Source organism: Schistocerca americana, chromosome 3 (genome assembly GCF_021461395.2).
Source record: "Schistocerca americana isolate TAMUIC-IGC-003095 chromosome 3, iqSchAmer2.1, whole genome shotgun sequence".
Lineage (NCBI taxonomy): Eukaryota > Metazoa > Arthropoda > Insecta > Orthoptera > Acrididae > Schistocerca > Schistocerca americana.
Genome location: NC_060121.1, coordinates 330,382,687 through 330,402,163, shown reverse-complemented (window position 1 = coordinate 330,402,163; position 19,477 = coordinate 330,382,687). Strand labels below are relative to the sequence as shown.

The window sequence follows — 19,477 nt, the reverse complement described above, 5'->3', positions numbered from 1 at the left end:
TGCAAGGACAAATACAGTCGTAGAGTAAATAATTTAAATTTGAGTCTTCATTTTCTGCTTTTCCCATAGCTTGGTGTTTCTAGTACAAATGTGCTGTGTGTACCAATAACAGAAATGTCTGTAAACAGCTAAAGCAGAAAATGAGGAAAGAGCCATCCTCTCATGAGTGATTCATATCATGTTATTACCACAACCAAGATTTGTATTTCAGATAGAATCATTAATAACATGTCAATATAAAAAGTACAAATGTGATACACAGTCTGAAAAAAAATAATTGCATCTTGTAGAGCTGGGTGACAAGAGTGAGTTCTGTTTTTATTGAGTGCAGGAATGTCATGTACAGGGAGATGGGATTGACAGTTATTTTTGTAAACTCCCATTTGAGAGCATATCCTTGCCACAAAAATGAGGGAGCTGTATGGCTGAGAATAGGCAACCAGAAAGTTGGAGTGTGTCTGGTTGTTCCTGTGATGACGCACATAAGGTTGAACTGTGACTCAGCAAGTGTAGTGTACGGGCTGTTGATCCAGACTGCAGTACAGTATTCTGCCACAGGAAACACCAGTCAAGAAGTTTGTAGTATTGGAACCAATGAAACCCACATCGTACCACAAAGTTAATACAATATGTTTCTTCGTTTCATCTGAGTGACAGTTCTTAGAAAATGCTCTGTAAAGTTGAGCACTCTGTCAAGATCTGTATGGATAAGTTTACTGATAAATAGTTGGCTGATATGTACCTCGTGTATTGGGTCACTGAAAGCAATGGAAGAGTAGCACAATAACACTACGAGGTGCGGCTAGAAAAAAACCGGACTGATGCTGGAAAAAACATTTATTTACAATTATTTACAATTTCATGTTATCTCCTTCAATGTACTCTCCTCCTCAGTCTCTACACCGCTCCATACGAATTTTCCACTGTTCATAGCAATGCTGCAGATCATTTTCGGTAAGTCCATACATTACTTCCGTCGCTTTTTCTTTTACTGCTTCAACAGTCTCAAATCTAGTTCCTTTCAAAGCTGACTTGACTTTAGGGAAAAGAAAAAAGTCACAGGGGGCCAAATCAAGTGAGTAGGGTGGATGATCTAAGATGGGAATGTTGTGTTTTGCCAAAAACGTCTTCACTGACAACGTACTGTGAGCTGGGGCATTGTCTTGGTGAAGGATCCATGACTTTTTTCTCCACAAATCGTTCCGTTTTCTCCGTATTCGCTCACGTAGGGTAGCCAGGACGCTAATGTAGTAATGCTGATTCACTGTTTGTCCCTCTGGTACCCAATCAATGTGCACAATCCCTTCGATGTCAAAAAAAACAATCATCATTGCCTTGAATTTCGATTTTGACATTAGTGCTTTTTTTTGTCGTGGAGAACCAGGAGTTTTCCAATGCATCGATTGGCGTTTAGTTTCGGGATCGTAAGTAAAAAACCACGATTCATCGCAAGTAATAACATTTTGTAAGAAAGTGGGATCACTTTCAATGTTTTCCAGGATGTCAGAACAAATCATTCTTCGGTGTTCCTTCTGTTCAATTGTGAGACACTTTGGAACTATTTTTGAACACACTTTGTTCATGTTGAAACTTTCATGAAGAATCTGCCTAACACTTTCCTTGTCAACTCCTGTTAACTCAGACACTGCTCTGATTGTTAAACGGCGATCTTGTCGAACAAGTTTACCGATTTTTTCAATGTTTGCATCAGTTTTTGCTGACAATGGTCTGCCAGTGCGAGTGTCATCACTGGTGTCTTCGCGGCCATCTTTAAATCGTTTAAACCACTCAAACACTTGTGTTCGCGATAAACAATCATCGCCGTACACTCGTTGTAACATTACAAACGTTTCACTTGCAGATTTTCCTAGTTTGAAACAAAATTTGATGTTAACACGCTGTTCTTTCTGTACACTCAACATTTTCCGACGCACAGACAAAACGTCAACTACTTAAAACGGACGCCACGGGCAGACTGAGTGCAGGAGGCAGATGAAACTCGTGCAGTAGGCGGAGCGAGAGTCACGTGACAGGCCACGCGACTTTCAGCCTTATTGCATTCGTTTTATTGTTTCACCAGTACTAGTCTGGTTTTTTTCTAGCCACACCTCGTATACTGAACTGTTCCAGCAGTGGTGCGAGCCACATCACAGTAGTTTCATTTGAGGGTGGTTGCATCATTCAGTGTTGTGTAATGTACATTTTTGTAATCGGGTATTACAGGTATCTCCACTTTAGTGAAGGTATTTTCACAGAATCAGGGGTGATTGCAGTAATAAACTGAATCAATCATAATTGCACTATTACTCCGCAAAGAGCTGTCGGAGCGGTGTATATATTGTACCAAAATACTTGGTAGGTGTCCCTGAACAGCCTTTGTTTGTTTACTGGAGTTCTGGTTCATCCTGTGTATAATAGGAACATCAATATACAGCAGAAGCAAAATGTGAAGAAAGTACATTAATTTGAATGTTAGTGGCATTAAGATTTATCTAGCCAATAGCTGTTCATTGACTGCCACCTACTATCTTCCATTTGGCTACCTCTAATATGAGATGAAGATGAATTTTCGGCATCTGCTCTGTGCAGTGAACAAGCACAGCACATTGGTTGCACATTGTAATGTTTACGTATGACAGAAATTACGGTTCTTGGTGAGGAGAAAGAGGAAGTGGTATGAAATGCACATTTGAATGCAAAACATTAACACTACGGATATTTCCATCAGTTCTTTCAACAGCTCAGAAATTATCTGGAGCACTTTTTCAGACAGTTACAGACATCATTTTAAGGTCATCACAATAAACCTTCCTTATTCTAAACAAGGGATGATCCAGGATGGAGTAATGATAATTCACATTTCCTGTGAGGTAATATTTTGTCAGTTTTATTTATGTCTAATCCCTGTCCCAAATCTTTCGTATGTTGAGTTCTGTTGTGATATTTTTCTGGTTAAAACTGATATTTTTTAGTGAAATAGTGCCACTATTTTTCTCCTTAAAAAAAAAAAGCCTCACATCGAATAGTATCCAATGCGATGCAGTTGTGATCATCTTCATGCCACTTGTCCAAGATAGCCATACTGTCAAAAACTGATAAGTGTCTGTGTAATATCATTATTCATAGTTTGCACTATTGGAATTATTTCCACAGGTAAAAAGGGACAGTAATTTCTGTGCATGTTGTTAGAGAAAATGTTTATGAATAATCTGCTTGACAGCAGTGTTGCTAGAGTGACCAAGAAGCAACCAACCACAGCTCAAATTTCAGGATGGCCGGCAGTGGTTCCTGCTCTTAACACAAACCAGCTTGATATCCTCAACTGGCAAGTGGTAGTGTTCAAGCAGCAATGTTGCAGGGTAAAGGTGATGATAACAGGAGGCTGGTTTCATCATCATCGAGCTGTGCCGACTATGTGCAAGCAGGGTAGCCTGCAGCATAACCATGCATTCAGTAGTGATGATTGGTGTCACACATCTGAACATGATGCCAAACCACATCATGACTGGCCCAGCTCTCTGCTGAATGCCACAGGACTGTTCACCTGAAATATTGGTGCCTTCGACTGAAATGTGCATTTGTGCATGGCGACCTCAACACTCATCAGCAACCATCATTTGGACAAATCCTACACTTGATCCCATTGCAGATGCGCCTTGCCTATCTTCTTCACTTCCCATGATGCTGGGAATTTGTACTGTTATATTTAATGGAAACATGGAATCCAAATGGAGCATGTTTTGAAAGAAGGATGGTGCCCTCCCAGTCCACCGGGTGCTGAACCGCACAATAACCCTGGGTTCGGTATGGGGTGGCGGTGGGGTGGGTGGACTGCTGTGGCCTCTTGTGAGATTGTGAGCCACTGAGGGTTATGGCAGGATGAAGCCTCTCTGTCGTTTCTAGGTTCCCGGTTTAATACAGTATAATACAAGCAGTATAGCGATAGTTTACTGTTGATACAATGTGCAAATTAAGTTCTTATTAATTGCTTGCCTTTTGTCAATACCTACCTTAACTCTTGTCTACATGATAGATGGATGAATCATTTAATTGTTGCTATTGCAATATCATCAGATGGAATGGGGAAGACCTTCAAAAGAGTAGGCTTGAGATAGCAATATATGAACCATTGTTGTTTAAACAAACCATGTGGATGTGTCTTGTTTGATAGTGGCCTATGACATCACTAGTTTGTATACTTAGAATAAAATTAGTTTTTGATTCACAGATGTCAGTACTAGGGAGCAAAGTTACTGGCTTGTACACAATGTGCCACTTGCTCATACGATTGATAGTTGTGCTTGGTGTGTGTGTGTGGGGGGGGGGGGGCGGGGGCGGGGGAGGGGGGGGGGGGGGGGGAAGGTACTTGTGGGCTGTAATCACAATCGTTCTTGGTGGTGACTACAGCAACTATAGGGTTGGCAATGTGTACAATAACATGATCACCTCACCTCCCATCCCCTTCCCTTCCACCCTATGCAGCACCTGGCAAGGCACTTCTGCCTGTGCCTGCAGAACAGGCAACATAGCACGTACGTGTAGGCTGACACAGCTGTGTTAGGTGATGTCTTGCCCCCACCACTGCACTCATTGTAACTCCAGGAACAAAGTTATTGAAGTATACATTGATTGTATTATGGCAGCTTTGTACCTGGGGTTTATGTTGTCACTTTCTCATCAGTTGTTGCAATCCTTCCTAAAAGGCTTAAAGTTGTAGATACTGATTCGAGAAAGCTCAAATAGATTCATACAACAAAGCCTTGTCTCTTGTGTACATGCCCATCATCACTGTGCACTTCACACAAGAGTTTGAGAAACTAGTTTTAGAACCACTTTCAGACTTTCTCAGCTATTCCATGCTCAAACAGAACATAAGAAAAATTAAGATCTACATCTTTCCCTTTGAGCTGTGATTTTGTTTATTTTATCATGATCATATCATGATCATCATTTCTGACAGTGTAGGTGTGAGTCAACAAAATGTTTTTACATTTGGGGAAGAAAGTTGGTTATTGTCATTTTGTGAAAAGATCTTGCTGCAGTGATGAACGTCTTTGTCTCAGTATTTGTCACCCCAACTCACTTATCGTATCAGTTAAACTGTCTCCCTTGTTTTGTGGTATTACAAAGCTAGCTGCCGCTCTTAGATCTTCTTTGATATCGTCTGTCAACCCCAGTGTAGGCAGTCTCTCTGGTAGATTGGTTAATTATTAACCATTAACAATTAAATTGTTCTTAATTGTAATCACTAGATATTTAGCATTTTTTAGTACTCGTATGGAGACCTTGACACTACTCATTGTTCAGGGCAGGTGTCAGTTTTCATACCGTGCAGATATCGTGTCTAAATTGTTTTGATCTTATGATGAATTTAGTAGATAGGAAATGACAGCACCATCTGTAAATAATCTCCTATCTCAGCCTGTTAGCTCTTCCATTTGTTTGGATGATCTTCATGTTGCCATCTATTGGCAGGTGGTGTCATCGCTACTGGTCTTCCCTTCAGGGAACAAACTCTGGGGAATTTAACTTCTCCTAGTGGCTCGGCTGACCTTATCTCGTCGTGAGGAGATCATTTTAGCTAGGTTGCATATTTAGGACTGTTCTTTTTTGGCCATTGTTTAGTGGTAATCCCCCACCACATTGTGTTCATTGTCATCAACCTTTGAAGATTCGCCATTTCCTGACTGAACGCTCTTGTTTTGAGTGTTTGTGTTCTAGTGTATGTTTGTTGTCAGAGCTATTGGCCGTTTCAGTGAATGATGTGTGGGCTGTCGACCACATTTATTTTTTGTCTGTTGTAGCATTATGGTGAAGGACATTTAATCTTTGATTTGTGACCTCTGCTGTCTCTGTGGTGTATTTTTTGGACCTTTCCCCGAGGGGAAGTCCGTGGTTTTAGCTCTCTTTCCTTCCATCGATTGGACATAACATGAAGTATGACCATTCATGGGAAATCACTAATCATCTTGTAGCACAAATGGAACAAACCTCTTTTGGCATGCAGTTTTAATAGGAGATGCTTGTAAGGGGTGGTGCCAAAAGCCTTCTGGAAATCTAGGAAAGTGGAATTAACTTGAGATTCCCTGTTGATAGCACTCATTACTTTGTGTGAATGAGAAGCCAGTAGCATTTCACAAGTAAGATATTTTCTGTAACACGCTAGTTATATGTCAGTAGATCATTTTCTTCGAGGTATTTCTTGTTGTCGGAATACAGTAAATTGTGGCATCGTATTATAAATCTGTGTCAATGACATGGGTCTATAATTCAACAGATTATTTCTACGAGGACATGCTGAACAGTAATGCCTCCAAATTTTAATGTGAAAACTGTTAAGAGATTTTTAAATAAAATGGATGTTATTAACATTCTACATTTTTATGCAGCCCTTTAGTGCTAGAGGGCTCTGAATTGTAGCATGAAACACATCAGTATGGGACATAACTATGTTGTTGCTTGGGAAACGGCGTGTTGTAATTGAGTTTCCAGTTCAAAGAGTTTGTCCACACATGGAGCATCCTCTCCATCTGCATGACGATACCAGACAACACACGAGCACTGTGACATCTGCAGGAAATGGACACTTTGGTTTCACTATTATTGATCCTCCTCTTACAGTCCTGACTTAGTCCCATCTGAGTTTCATCCATTCCCAAAACTGAAGTAATGCCATCGAGGACTTCACTTTGATAGTGATGAAGTGGTGCAAGCGGAGGTGAGGTTGTGGCTCCGTCAGCTAAGTCACACATTGTACAGTGACAGTACCAACAAAATGGTCTCTTGTTTGGAAAAATGTGTTCATTGTCAGAGCGACTATTTTGGGAAATAAATATGTAGACAAGAAGAATAAAGATGTAGAATGTTAGTATGTTCATTGTATTGTAAAAGTTGTAAGAGTTTTCACATAAAAATTTAGAGACAATACTTTACGACACAGCCCCATATTTCCTTTCTTGTGTATTGGTATATTGTGTGCAACTTTCCTTCTTCAGGTACGGATCTTTCCTTGAGTGAACAAGAGTACGCTATTGCTAAAAATTCATCTGTGTCCTCCGAAAGAAACTTAATTGGTATATTATCTGGACTGGGAGACTTGCCTTCATTAACTAACTTAATTTGCTTCACTAGATTGAGGAATCTGCTTCCAAGGTAGCTATTCTTGATTCATGTTCTGGGCAGAATCATCTTGGTGCAAGAAAACTGTGTCCAGTAGCCATGCTTAGTAACACTGTCATCTGTAACGTTACAATCATTGTTAAGCAATTTTTGATAATATAATTGGGGATAAGAAATTTTCTCAGCAAGCAGTGGCACAAGAAAACACATCCAAAAAGTTAAGGAAATTTGTGAACTTTGGGAGCCATTAGCTCCTCCTTCTGACAGAAGGGGAAGGAAGAGGGATGAAGTAAAATGACTGGTGAGGTTTAGGAATTGGGGAGGGTTGCAGAAAAGTCACCCAGCAACCAGGTTCATGGGAGACTTACTGGACAATATGAGACGGTACTTTGTCTCTTTATTGTTGTTACTGTGGTAGTGTCTTTTAGCAATAGTGATATTTATGCATTTTTCTTGTTGCAGATACGAAAGAATCCAAAAATGATGTCTGCATTTCATGTGAAACGATCCCAAAGAGCAAAATTTTTGTCTGCAGCAGAGGAGGCAAATGAGATGATTGATATGACAAGGTTTGTTGTGATTAATAATTCTGTAGTAATGTATAGTATTACTTTGCTGCACTTAACGTAATTTAATTATGTGTTTGTAGAGAGGAAAGACAAGAAACGTTTGCTAAAAATTATCCACCGCCACAGAAAACTAAAGACAGAGAGAATTTCTTGCCAGCATATACAAAGCAACAGAAGAGAAAGCTAAGCATTCAAGAAGACTTGAGAAAACCTGTAAAGAAGGTCAGTTGTGTAATGATTGTCATTTATTTGAAAAGTATTTAGCACATGCAAGTCATTGATTTACTGCAATTGTGAGACAGAAAGTGAAAAGGGACCTCTTTTTTTAATTTGAATTTTGGCCGGTTGAATGTTGCCAATGGAAAATAGATAGTTTGAGGTAATGTTTAGTAATGTTTCAGTTTGTTACCACTGTTTAATTTGACAGATTTAAGAAACACATTCTGCATATGTATTGCAATCAAAAATTTTGAATTCACAAAATCCCAAGGAACAGATTTTTGAGATATTATATTTTATAGTAGCTAGTGGATTTGATTTTCCATTTCTAATATTCTTGCGTCTGAAGGTTTGGAGATTGCCCACAAGCAGCATTTTCACCTCCTCCTTTTTTTTTTTTTTTTTTTTTTTTTTTTTTTTTTTTTTTTTTTTTTTTTTTTTTTTTTTTTTTTTGTTCTGGAATATCTGGCTGGTAAGCTTCTTCCTCAGGATCCTCATTATCACTGTCTGGAGGTTCTGGTTTTGCTTAAGGACACAGAACACCTTTTTATTCCTCTTTGTAATAGTCCTGATGTTTTCAAAAAGATAATCTTTTTGTTTAGTTGTCCTTACTATGGAATTACAGCACTGGGAAACCCAACACATTCATTTTCTTGAGGCAAGATGTGGTGCACAAGCTGATTTCCATCAATTTCCATTTTGTAGTGTACTCTACATTTGGAGCTGGTGATAAACTCAAAATGGATATGCTTGGTTATGTTAGAAGTACCGTTCTTAAAGACATTTGGCCTGTCATATGTATTCATAGCAACTTCACCTTCCTGATTTCTAGCAGCAACAGTTGTGTTAACATGTCTTCTAAGTGTAGGTTCTTGTTGCTGCAGTCATCCCAACTGTCAGCTACCATTTTAGGGCCTCCAACTGCAAATTGGTGACATCTGTAGGCATTTATATGGCTGCGTTCACACTGCCGGCCGGGCCGGGCCGGGCCGGGCTGACGAGTACTGTCTCGGCTCATGCCTAGCCAGCTCAGGCCGACGAGTAGTGCATTCACATTGCGCGCCGCGCCGAGCCGGGACGGCGAAATGGGGGAAAATCCACTTCTCCGATTTTCATGTTTTAAAAGTTCTTAGCGGTATATAAGACTTCGCCACATCGTTTTATGAACTTATTTTTTCCTTAAAAGCGTTACTTACGTCGTGAAAAAAGAAAAAGTCTACTTTTCGTTTCGCGTGATTTCTTAGTTTCGTAACGCTTCCCAACCGATTTTGAAGAAAGTATGCGGCTAAAGAATCTGATTTTTGTACACGTGGTAGTGCAACATTATAGCTTCGTATTGAATCATTTATCTTTCCATATTTCTTAACAGTCATTGTGAAATGATGCTATTTGTCAACGTTGTGCACTTGATTTACAAATCTTGTAGTGAAAAAGGTATGTATCGGATAGCTTACTGTTAGATCCGTTTTAGACCATACATTGTTGGAAATGAAATGTAGCTAAAAGTACCAAAAAGTTTTTGAAATGATAATGATACTGATATCTGTCTCTGGTCTCAAGTAATGCGAGCTATTCAGTGGCGTCAGTGCCGCGTCCGCAAGCCACGGAGTTCGCGCGGTTACAGCTTGGTGTAGTGTAGTCTTATAATGCAGCACAGAAAAAAAACTAACTACTAGTGATCAGCGCAGACCTAGTGCCGGCCCCTCTTATTATTTTAATGGTCTCATTCTCTAGATAAATCCAAATGTATAAGAATTTTTCCCTCGGCTACTGGACAATCATCTGCTGTGCTTTTATAATTGGCCACACGTTGCATCACAAAAGACAAACAATTATTTGTCATCAACATCCTACAATTAGTATGATGTACATTTCGTATTTCGAACTAAAAGATAACTGAAGCGCAATTCTGTAGTCCCGTTGTCTACTTTGGCAGAAAAAATAGTGGAGAGTTAATGAAACTACTATAGATCGGCACAGATGTGCGTTTCATTGTTCTTCATTGTTTTTTTGTCTTCCTTGGCGGGCTGCGCTGCACTGTCAAGGTAATCCCCACTCTTTGGCTAAATGGCTGGCGGGAGGCCAAATAAATAAATTTAAAAAGATCCCCACCCTTCGACAGCTGAAAAGCAAGTCAGTAGAAAACGCAGCTGCAGTCAACAGTTGCTCGCCATTAGCTAGTCTGTGCTGTCGTGTAGAACAATGTCTTCACTCTTTTATTGGCATTGTTTTGACTCTGCAGTAACTCGTCGAGTTTTGAAGTACAGAAGAACTAGGAGGTTATGGATTCATCCCATAAATAGCGACAGACATTTAGGAGAGTTTTTTTCTTTATATGAAGAACTTAAAAACTATCCTGAAAAATTTTATTCAAATTACAGAATGAATCATAATACATTTCAGTATGTGCTGCAGAACATTCAAGGCAAAATTTCTAAACAGAACACAAATTTTCGCAGAAGTATAACAGCAGAAGAAAAATTGTGTATAACGATAAGGTAAGATTCGTTAGTACACACTTTTTGGTTTGCAGTAGAACTTTGTACAGCATTCACTACCTCCAATTAATTGTAGTCATGCTTTTGTATTTTAAATTTCACAAACGCTTACCTCTGAGGGGAAGAGTGTTTATGGGACTCCTGAGAATCATTAGGAAGTAATTAGCTTCGTCATTTTGGGTAATGTCTTGCTGTGCCTTCAATGAAGAATCGCAGAAATACTCCTTCAGAATTTTCCAACCTTTTTCTTCATGATGCAGCGCTTGGCAGTGGTAATGGTTCATCATGTGGAGCCGCTGATGACCTCACAGAATTCTTTTCATTTTCTTGTAAGATAGACAGATTGATACGCGAAGAGTTTTGAGATAATGCCTTTTGACTGAGTGGTTCTATTTCCACTGATAAGGAACTGCCACAGCATGACTTTACAATGCATTATCATCTGGTAGGGACACATTTCCGTCCCTCAGTGACACTCATATCTGTCTCCGTTTACAAGTAAATGCGAACTATTCAGTGGCGGCAATGCCGCGATCGCTGGCAAGCTATTGTTGTAAATGCATGTAAATACGGTAGATTAAATAAATGAAATAAAAGTAATTTCCCATGGATCATTATAATAAACGTAATTTTTCCTCACTGATTGTGAAATGTGAGGTAACGTCTTAAAATAAAAGACGTGTGCAGTCACACTTGTGAAGAAAGCAGAAGGGAGACGTGTGATGCGTGTACTGCAGAAGCTGTAGTGCTGCGCCACAGGCTCGCGCCTGCGGTCGGCTCGCGCCGGCAATATTAAACACTCGGGATGTCGCCGGCTCGGCTCCGGGAGGCTCACGCCGTGTCGGCGCGGCCCGGCCGCCAGTGTGAACACCGCAATTCAAAACCATGTGTTTGATATCGAAGCGGGCGGCGGCCCGGCCGGCAGTGTGAACGCGGCCTAAGTCTCGTATAAAAACGGACCGCTTGTCTTATTTGGTGTTATTATATTCATAAAACATTCTTCTTTCATACAAAGCTGCTCAGCTCCTTAAAATGCCAATAATATTTAGGAGGTAGTGTTTTGTGAAGCATTGCATACACAACTGTAAGATTTAGAAAAGGGCCTTCTTGTCGGGCCAGTTCTATTTCTCCATAACGATAAGTGTTTCTTTTTTCAGAAGACTGACATTGATTGCTTTTAATGATATTATTGACTTCCGGTGGATTCAAACAACTTTCAAGTAGATATGAGTATGTGCAGAATGAAGTAAATTTCTGCAATGTACTGAAAGTTTTTGCTTATACTGAAAATTGTACTTCTCTGAAAAGTGGTCCCCTTTTCTCTTTCCAATTCACAATTGTTTCTTTGAGATTTGTTGGTACTCTTCCATCTATTATGAAACTTCGGAAGTTGTAGAGCGGAAAATGCCCTGAAATATTTTGATAACATAACCATGAAAACTGCAACTGGAGTGATATTGGCATATTTCCAAGCTAAGTGTGTGTGTGTGTGTGTGTGTGTGTGTGTGTGTGTGTGTGTTTTCTGCTTTGCACATCTTTGTTACTTCTGTTGTTGGAAACATTCTTCGCAAAGTAAACTAATTCATGCTGTGGAAGTGTTTTATTACTTCCAAGTATCAGAACAGCCCTTGCTTTCAAACACGTAGCATAACGAGGAGGGTGTTACATTCTCTCTTGACAGCACTGAGAAGAAGAAGAAGAAGAGAAAAAAACTAGGAAGAATCTGGATAGGTGCTAGAAAACAGTAACAAGCTATGACACTGATCCCAGATAGGAACACATTCACAGTATCTTGTCCCTCAGCCTTTCAAAGTATCTTTAAGATATTGTTAAACTTGAAATCTGAATGGCTATTAAACATTTCCTAGCTGCCTTTTCAATCTCCCAGCAGTTGTTTCATCCCTTGCTCTAGAAAAAGCAGTCGTCTAGGTAGATGAGCAACTAGGGGTTCACAGTTTTCCTGAAATACTGTTTTGTTCACCTGCCAAGTTCCCTTTGTGGCTCCAGATTTCTTATGTTATTAAACCAAAAATATATCTTGTTTTACTATGATTTATAGAGATCTTTATGACTTTGACAAACATAGTTTAAGGAACGGACAGTTCCACACTGTTTTAAAATCAACTCTCCTAACTAGTCAATCGAATAGTAAACGAACTGTAAAACATTTGCGGTCTTTAGATTTGATTGCAACAAAATATAAATTTCTTTTGATGACTGTACAGTGACTTGTTATAGGAGAAATATTAAAAAGTTTTTCAAGTGTTAATGTAGTAAAGTAATTGACTTTCCAGTAATATTTTCAACTTTATAACAGAAAAATTGAATTTTTTTATTAATGTAATTATTTCAAAAATATTTAATGACTTAGTTACGTGATCAATACAGACTGGAATAGTGACAGGAAAATACGTTGGAATAATTTTATAACCCAACCAATAAATGAACCATGTGGACATACTCAGTAGAACGACCCAAGCTGCTAAACATTGTATACAGAGTCACTCATTGGTTCCTTCCAAAATGAAAATTTTGCTCATGTGGCCAGAGCGATTATGATTTATGGTGGGAGACTACCCAATTCCAGAGTTAATGTAAAAGAGAGTTAGAATTGCCTCAGCATAACTTTAGACTAATTCAGCTTGCGTTAGTAATAAATAATTCAGTATTAACAACATTGCTACTGGATACTAATTTGTTGTTTGTGATATTTGCTGCAAAAATTCACTCATCAGACATTAATTACTGTAATTCTATTTTCATTTTAGATTATGATCTTTAAATATTATTTAGCTTGATTAACATTGTCTGTTAGTTGATAGTACATTATTACAGGATGCATCAAAATTCAACAAAGGAATGGATAATTCAAGCAGTACACTTTAAAAATGAGTATTTTTGTTCAGACGCCTAGTGAAATATTTCTGTTCATCTAACTTAATATGCAGCATAAATCTATCTTCCATAGAGACTGTTTAAGTGCTGCATTTTTAGTACCTAATTGTAACTATCACAATATTTTTAAACAACTCGAAACAATATTTGACAGCTGGTTGGTGTTGTGGGCAATACATTTCATTCTAACAAGACATAATTTTTTCCGTATAACTGATCATCAAGCTATGGCTGCTACTAGAAGGGTAGATTCTTGTTGACAGGAGGGGACAAGTCAATTGTGAAGGTCACATGTACTTGAGGAATGTGTTAAATGCCATAAAACAAACAAAATCTCTTGCATTAAGCTCTTATTGTCTGTACATATTTCATATACTTAATATGTCACAGCCATTGATTAGTGCTAGACCCCCAGACCCGAATAAAGTGAGTGCCCGGAAACTGAAAGGTCACGGGATCGAATCTCTGTCAGACCATGGGTTCTTTGTCTACTTTTAACATAACATCCATCTCTCAGTAATGTGAAGATTCTCTAGCGACAGCATATGGTTCATAGTTCATGTCCAAGTGTAGGTCCTCATAACCCAGTTGGATAACTAAGGTCGGATAGGGGGACAGGCAAGTTGCTGAAGTGGCATCCAATTGAAAGGCTTGCACCGCATCATTGAACCACACAAAATTAATAATAATAATAATTATTATATTATTATTATTATTATTATTATTATTATTATTATTTCATCATCATTGGATCTTTGCCATTTCACTATTGATCAACAAGGCTAAGGGCTAAAAATGTTTCACCATTTATACTGAAGTGCCAAAGAAACTGATATGGGCATGTGTATTCAAATACAGAGATATGTAAACAGGCAGAATACGGCACTGTGGTCGGCAACGCCTATATGAGTCAACGAGTGTCTGGTGCAGTTGTTAGATCAGTTACTGCTGCTATCAAGATTTAAGTGAGTTTGAAAATGGTCGGCGCACGAGTGATTGGACACAGCATCTCCGAGGTAGCGATGAAGTGGGGATTGTCCCATATGACCATTTAAAGAGTGTACCGTGAATATCAAGAATCTGGTCAGACATCAAATGTCCAACATTGCAGTGGCCAGAAAAAGATCTTGCAAGAATGGCACCGACGACGACTGAAAAGAATCATTCAGTGTGACAGAAGTACAACCCTTCCACAAATTGCTGCAGATTTCAGTGCTGGGCCATCAACAAGTATCAGCATGTGAACTATTCAATGAAACAACATAGATACAGGCTTTTGGAGTCAAAGGCCCACTCATGTACCCTCGATGACTGCACGACACAGGCTTTATGTCTCGCCTGGGCCTATTAACACCGACATTGGGCTGATGTTGACTGGAAACATGATGGATGTGTCCGGATATGGAGACAACCTCATGAATCCATGGACCCTGCATGTCAGAAGGGGACTGTTCAAGCTGGTGGAGGCTCTGTAATGGTGTGGGGTGAGTGCGGTTGAAGTGATATGGGATACCTGATATGTCTAGATATGACTCTTTCATGTGACACGTACGTAAGCATCCTGTCCAATCACCTGCATCCATTAGTGTCCATTGTGCATTCCGACGGACTTGGACAATTCCAGCGGGACAGTGTGACAGTCCACACGCCCAGGCTTGCTACAGAGTGGTTCCAGTAACTGTCTACTGAGAATGAGATTTTTGCTCTGCAGTGGAGTGTGCACTGATATGAAACTTCCTGGCAGATTAAAACTGTGTGCCCGACTGAGACTCGAACTCGGGACCTTTGCCTTTCGCGGGCAAGTGCTCTACCATCTGAGCTACCGAAGCACAACTCACGCCCGTGCCTCACAACTTTACTTCTGCCAGTATCTCGTCTCCTACCTTCCAAACTTTACAGAAGCTCTCCTGCGAGATACTGGCAGAACTTGCACTCCTTTCTTTCAGGAGTGCTAGTTCTACAAGGTTCGCAGGAGAGCTTCTGTAAAGTTTGGAAGATAGGAGACGAGATACTGGCAGAAGTAAAGTTGTGAGGCGCGGGCGTGAGTTGTGCTTCGGTAGCTCAGATGGTAGAGCACTTGCCCGCGAAAGGCAAAGGTCCCGAGTTCGAGTCTCGGTCAGGCACACAGTTTTAATCTGCCAGGAAGTTTCAACAGTCTTCTGAGTTTTAAACACTTCTGCTGGCCATCAGACTCTCCAGACATGAACATTATTGAGCATATCTGGGATGCCTTGCAACATGCTGTTCAGAAGAGATCTCCACCCCCATGTACTCTTAAAGATTTATGGATGGCCCTGCAGGATTTATTGTTAAATTCCCACCATAACTACTTCAGACATTAGTCTAGTCTATCCCATGTCATGTTGCGGCATTTCTGCAAGCTCGCAGATAACCTATGCAATATTAAGCAGGTGTACCAGTGTCTTTGGCTCTTCAGTGTAGTAAGTAGAAGTAATGAAACACTATTGAGAGAGCATTTAACAGTCTGAAAAGAATAAATTGTTTGGAATGTGTAAAAATGCAAAAGGAAGGGGTAAAGGTGGTGTGGGGGGGGATGGGGTTATCTCCCTGTCAGTATTGTTACAGCGACCCCCCCCCCTCCCCTTAATGTTGAGCATGTGAGCTTGTAATGTTGACATTAATTGGATTTATTTAAACAGTCAGTATAGGAAATAGGGAAGTAGATGACAATTATTTGAAAAATCAGTATTTCATTTAAATTTGTTAATAAAATAGTGAAGGAGATTAATATGTTTCACATTTTTGTGTATACTATAAAATTTAAAGGCCATAAAGAACATTGATATATTAGTTATTGAGGAACGGAAGACATACACGTTAGTTATTCAAAAAATTTAACCAAAAATGATTTGCAATAAAGTTTGAAGCAGCAGAAAACAAAGGCCAATTATAAGAAAAACATAAGGCAGTCAGGTAGATGCTGTATTTCTTGATTTCCAAAAAGCATTTGACTGTTATCACTCCTACATTTTTCGTCAAATGTACGATCATATGGGATATCAAGTGAAATTTGTGACTGGATCAAGGAATTTTTGGTGCGAAGAACACAGCATGCTATCTTGGGTGGATATTCATTATCAGATGTAGACGTAACTTCAGGTGTGAACCCAGGGAAGTGTGTTAGGACTCTTGCTGTTCATGTTGTGTATTAATGACATTGTAAACAATATTAGTAGTAAAATTGGGCTTTTGGCCAATGATGCAGTTACCTATAATGAAGTACTATCTGAAGAAGCTGCATAAGTATTTAGTCAGATCTTGATTAGATTTCTATGTGGTGCAGCCATTGGCAACTTGCTCTACACATTCAGAAATGTAAAATTCTGCACTACACGAAACGAAAAAACATAGTATCTGATGACTATAATAATGAGTCACTGTTGGAATTGGTCAATTCATACAAATATCTGGGTGTAACACTTTGTAGGGGTATGAAATGGAAGTATGACATAGGTTAATGTGGATAAAGTTGGTGTTAGACTTCAGTTTATGGGTAGAATATTGGGGAAGTGCAATCAGTCTACAAAGGAGATCGCTTACAAATCATTAGTGCAACCAATTCTCGAATATTGCCCAAGTGTGTGGAATTGTATCAGACAGGGCTAACAGGATATTGAATGTACACAGAGGAGGGCAGCACAAATAGTCAAAGGTTTGTTTAATCCATGGGAAAGTGTCACAGAGATACTGAAGAAACTGAACTGGAATACTCTTGAAGATAGGCATAAACCATCCCAAGAAAATTTGTTGTCAGAGTTTCAAGAACTGGCTGTAAATGGTTACCCTAAGAATATACTACAACCCCCTATGTATCGCTCACAAAGGGGTCATGAAGATAAGATTACAATAATAACTGCAGCCTTAGAGGCTTTCAGTCATTCTTCACATGCTCCATACGTGAATGGAACAGGAAGAAATCTGAATAACTGGTACAGTGGGGTGTACCCTCTACCATGCACCTCACAGTGATTTGCAGAGTATACATGTAGATATACACTCATGCTCATAAATTAAGGATAATTGCAGAACGTGATGCCACACAATGTGGCACTACACAAAACTGGCGCTAATAGCATAAGCACATAGGGAACACACACGACACAGATCTGTAAGCCCACGGTATTGGTGATAAGTTGAGAAAACTGTCCCAAAACAAGCGCTACAAAACGCGACTATTTCCTGTACATGTACCTCGACATCAATATGGGATATGATCACCATGCACATGTACACAGGCCGCACAGTGGGTTGGCATACTCTGGATCAGGTTGTCTAGCAGCTGCTGGGTTATAGCCTCCAATTCTTGCACCAGTGCCTGTCGGAGCTCCTGAAGTGTCCTAAGGGTTTGAAGACGTGCAGCGATACGTCGATCGAGAGCATCCCAGACGTGCATGATGGGGTTTAGGTCTGGAGAACAGGCAGGCTGCTCCATTTGCCTGATATCTTCTGTTTCAAGGTAATCCTCCACGATGGCAGCTGAATGGGGACATGCGTTATCATCCATCGGGAGGAAAGTGGGACCCACTGCACCCTTGAAAGGGAGGACATACTGGTGCAAAATGATGTCCTGATACACCTGACTTGTTACAGTTCCCCTGTCAAAGACATGCAGGGGTGTACGTGCACCAATCATAATCCCACCCCCACACCTTCAAACCACGACCTCCATACAGGTTCCTTTCAAGGACGTTAAGGGGTTGGTATCCAGTTCCTGGTTCACGCCAGATGAAAACCCAGCGGGAATCACTGTTCAGATTACACCTGGACTCATCCGTGAACATAACCAGGGACCACTGCTCCAATGACCACATACTGTGTTCTTGACACCAGGCTTTATGGGCTCTCCTGTGAGCAGGGGCCAGTGGAATGCACCTTGCAGGTCTCGAGGCGAATAAAACATGTCTGTTCAGTCGCCTGCAGACTGTATGTTTGGAGACAACTGTTTCAGTGGATAGGGTAAGGTCCCGAGCAAGGGTACCTGCAGTACTCCGGGCCGTCTGCGGTCACCAATTGTTAGATATCGGTCTTCTTGTGGTGTTGTACACTGTGGACGTCCCACACTGTAGTGCCTGGACATGTTTCCTGTCTGCTGAAATCGTTGCAATAATCTTGAGATCACACTTTGTGGCACACAGAGGGCCCGTGCTACGACCTACTGTGTTTGACCAGCCTCCAGTCGTCCTAGTATTCTACTCCTCATAACGTCATCAATATATGTTCTTTGAGCCATTTTCAACACACAGTCACCATTAGCATGTCTGCAAATGTCTGCACACTTACTCGCTACACCGTGCTCTGACATGCACCAACATACTTCTGTGTATGTGGACTGCTGCCAGTGTCACCGTGCGACGACCGCAGGTCAAATGCACTGCATGGTCATACCCCGAGGTGATTATGCCTGCAAACTGCCCACCAGAGCGTTGTTTCACCATGTATCAGCATTATCCTTAATTTATGAGCACGAGTGTAGATGTAAAAGTGACATTTAAGTCTCTCATTCATACGGCCTCATTTCCATTATGAGCTACAGTTAAAGTAATAGAAAGAAATATTGGGACAATCTAAAACTACTTACAAATGTAGACCAAATGGAATTTACACACCAGTGGAAATACAGTGGTGACCATTACAACTGAAACATTAGGCAGAATAGAGAATAACAAAATTTTACTTACTGTATGTATGCTGTATAACTGGAAGAATACATTATAGATTTTGTAGATGATTTGTGTTCATAACAGGTGTGATATTTAGTACACAGAACTGTGACCTCTGGCAGCATTGGCTGTAACCCAACTGGGCATAGTTGAAGTGAGCTTGGATGACAGATACGGGTAGGTCATTCCATACTGTGACGGTTCATCTGTGTATAACTGCCAAGTAGAGGTGTGCCCATCTCTTGGCAAGTGATGACCAAATGTTTTCAATGGGTGTGAGATGACTAAGAAATGTACTGACCAAGACAACAGTCTATGTGCTTGCCAAGACAAGAGCCTAACACTTTTGTATTGATTTGGGTCAGCTCGATGTGGGCAACACATGATTTTGTGTTATCTTGTTGGAAGAGAAGTTAGAGATAGGGCACAGCTACTAACCTTGACACATCAGAAATGTAACAGCTGCTGTCCAGATTACCAGCTATACATACAAGGG

General features: G+C 40.2%; 1 protein-coding gene across 2 annotated transcripts in view; it reads left to right on the top strand.

The window, feature by feature from the left end:
* Positions 1-19,477, top strand: part of LOC124605291 (histone-lysine N-methyltransferase NSD3) — a 135,158-nt gene that overhangs the window by 15,773 nt on the left and 99,908 nt on the right. For both annotated transcript variants that reach the window (XM_047136872.1, XM_047136871.1), the window contains exons 4-5: positions 7,582-7,688; positions 7,769-7,910. In XM_047136872.1, the coding sequence (XP_046992828.1) occupies positions 7,582-7,688; positions 7,769-7,910 (249 nt within the window). The remainder of the gene's footprint in view (positions 1-7,581; positions 7,689-7,768; positions 7,911-19,477) is intronic.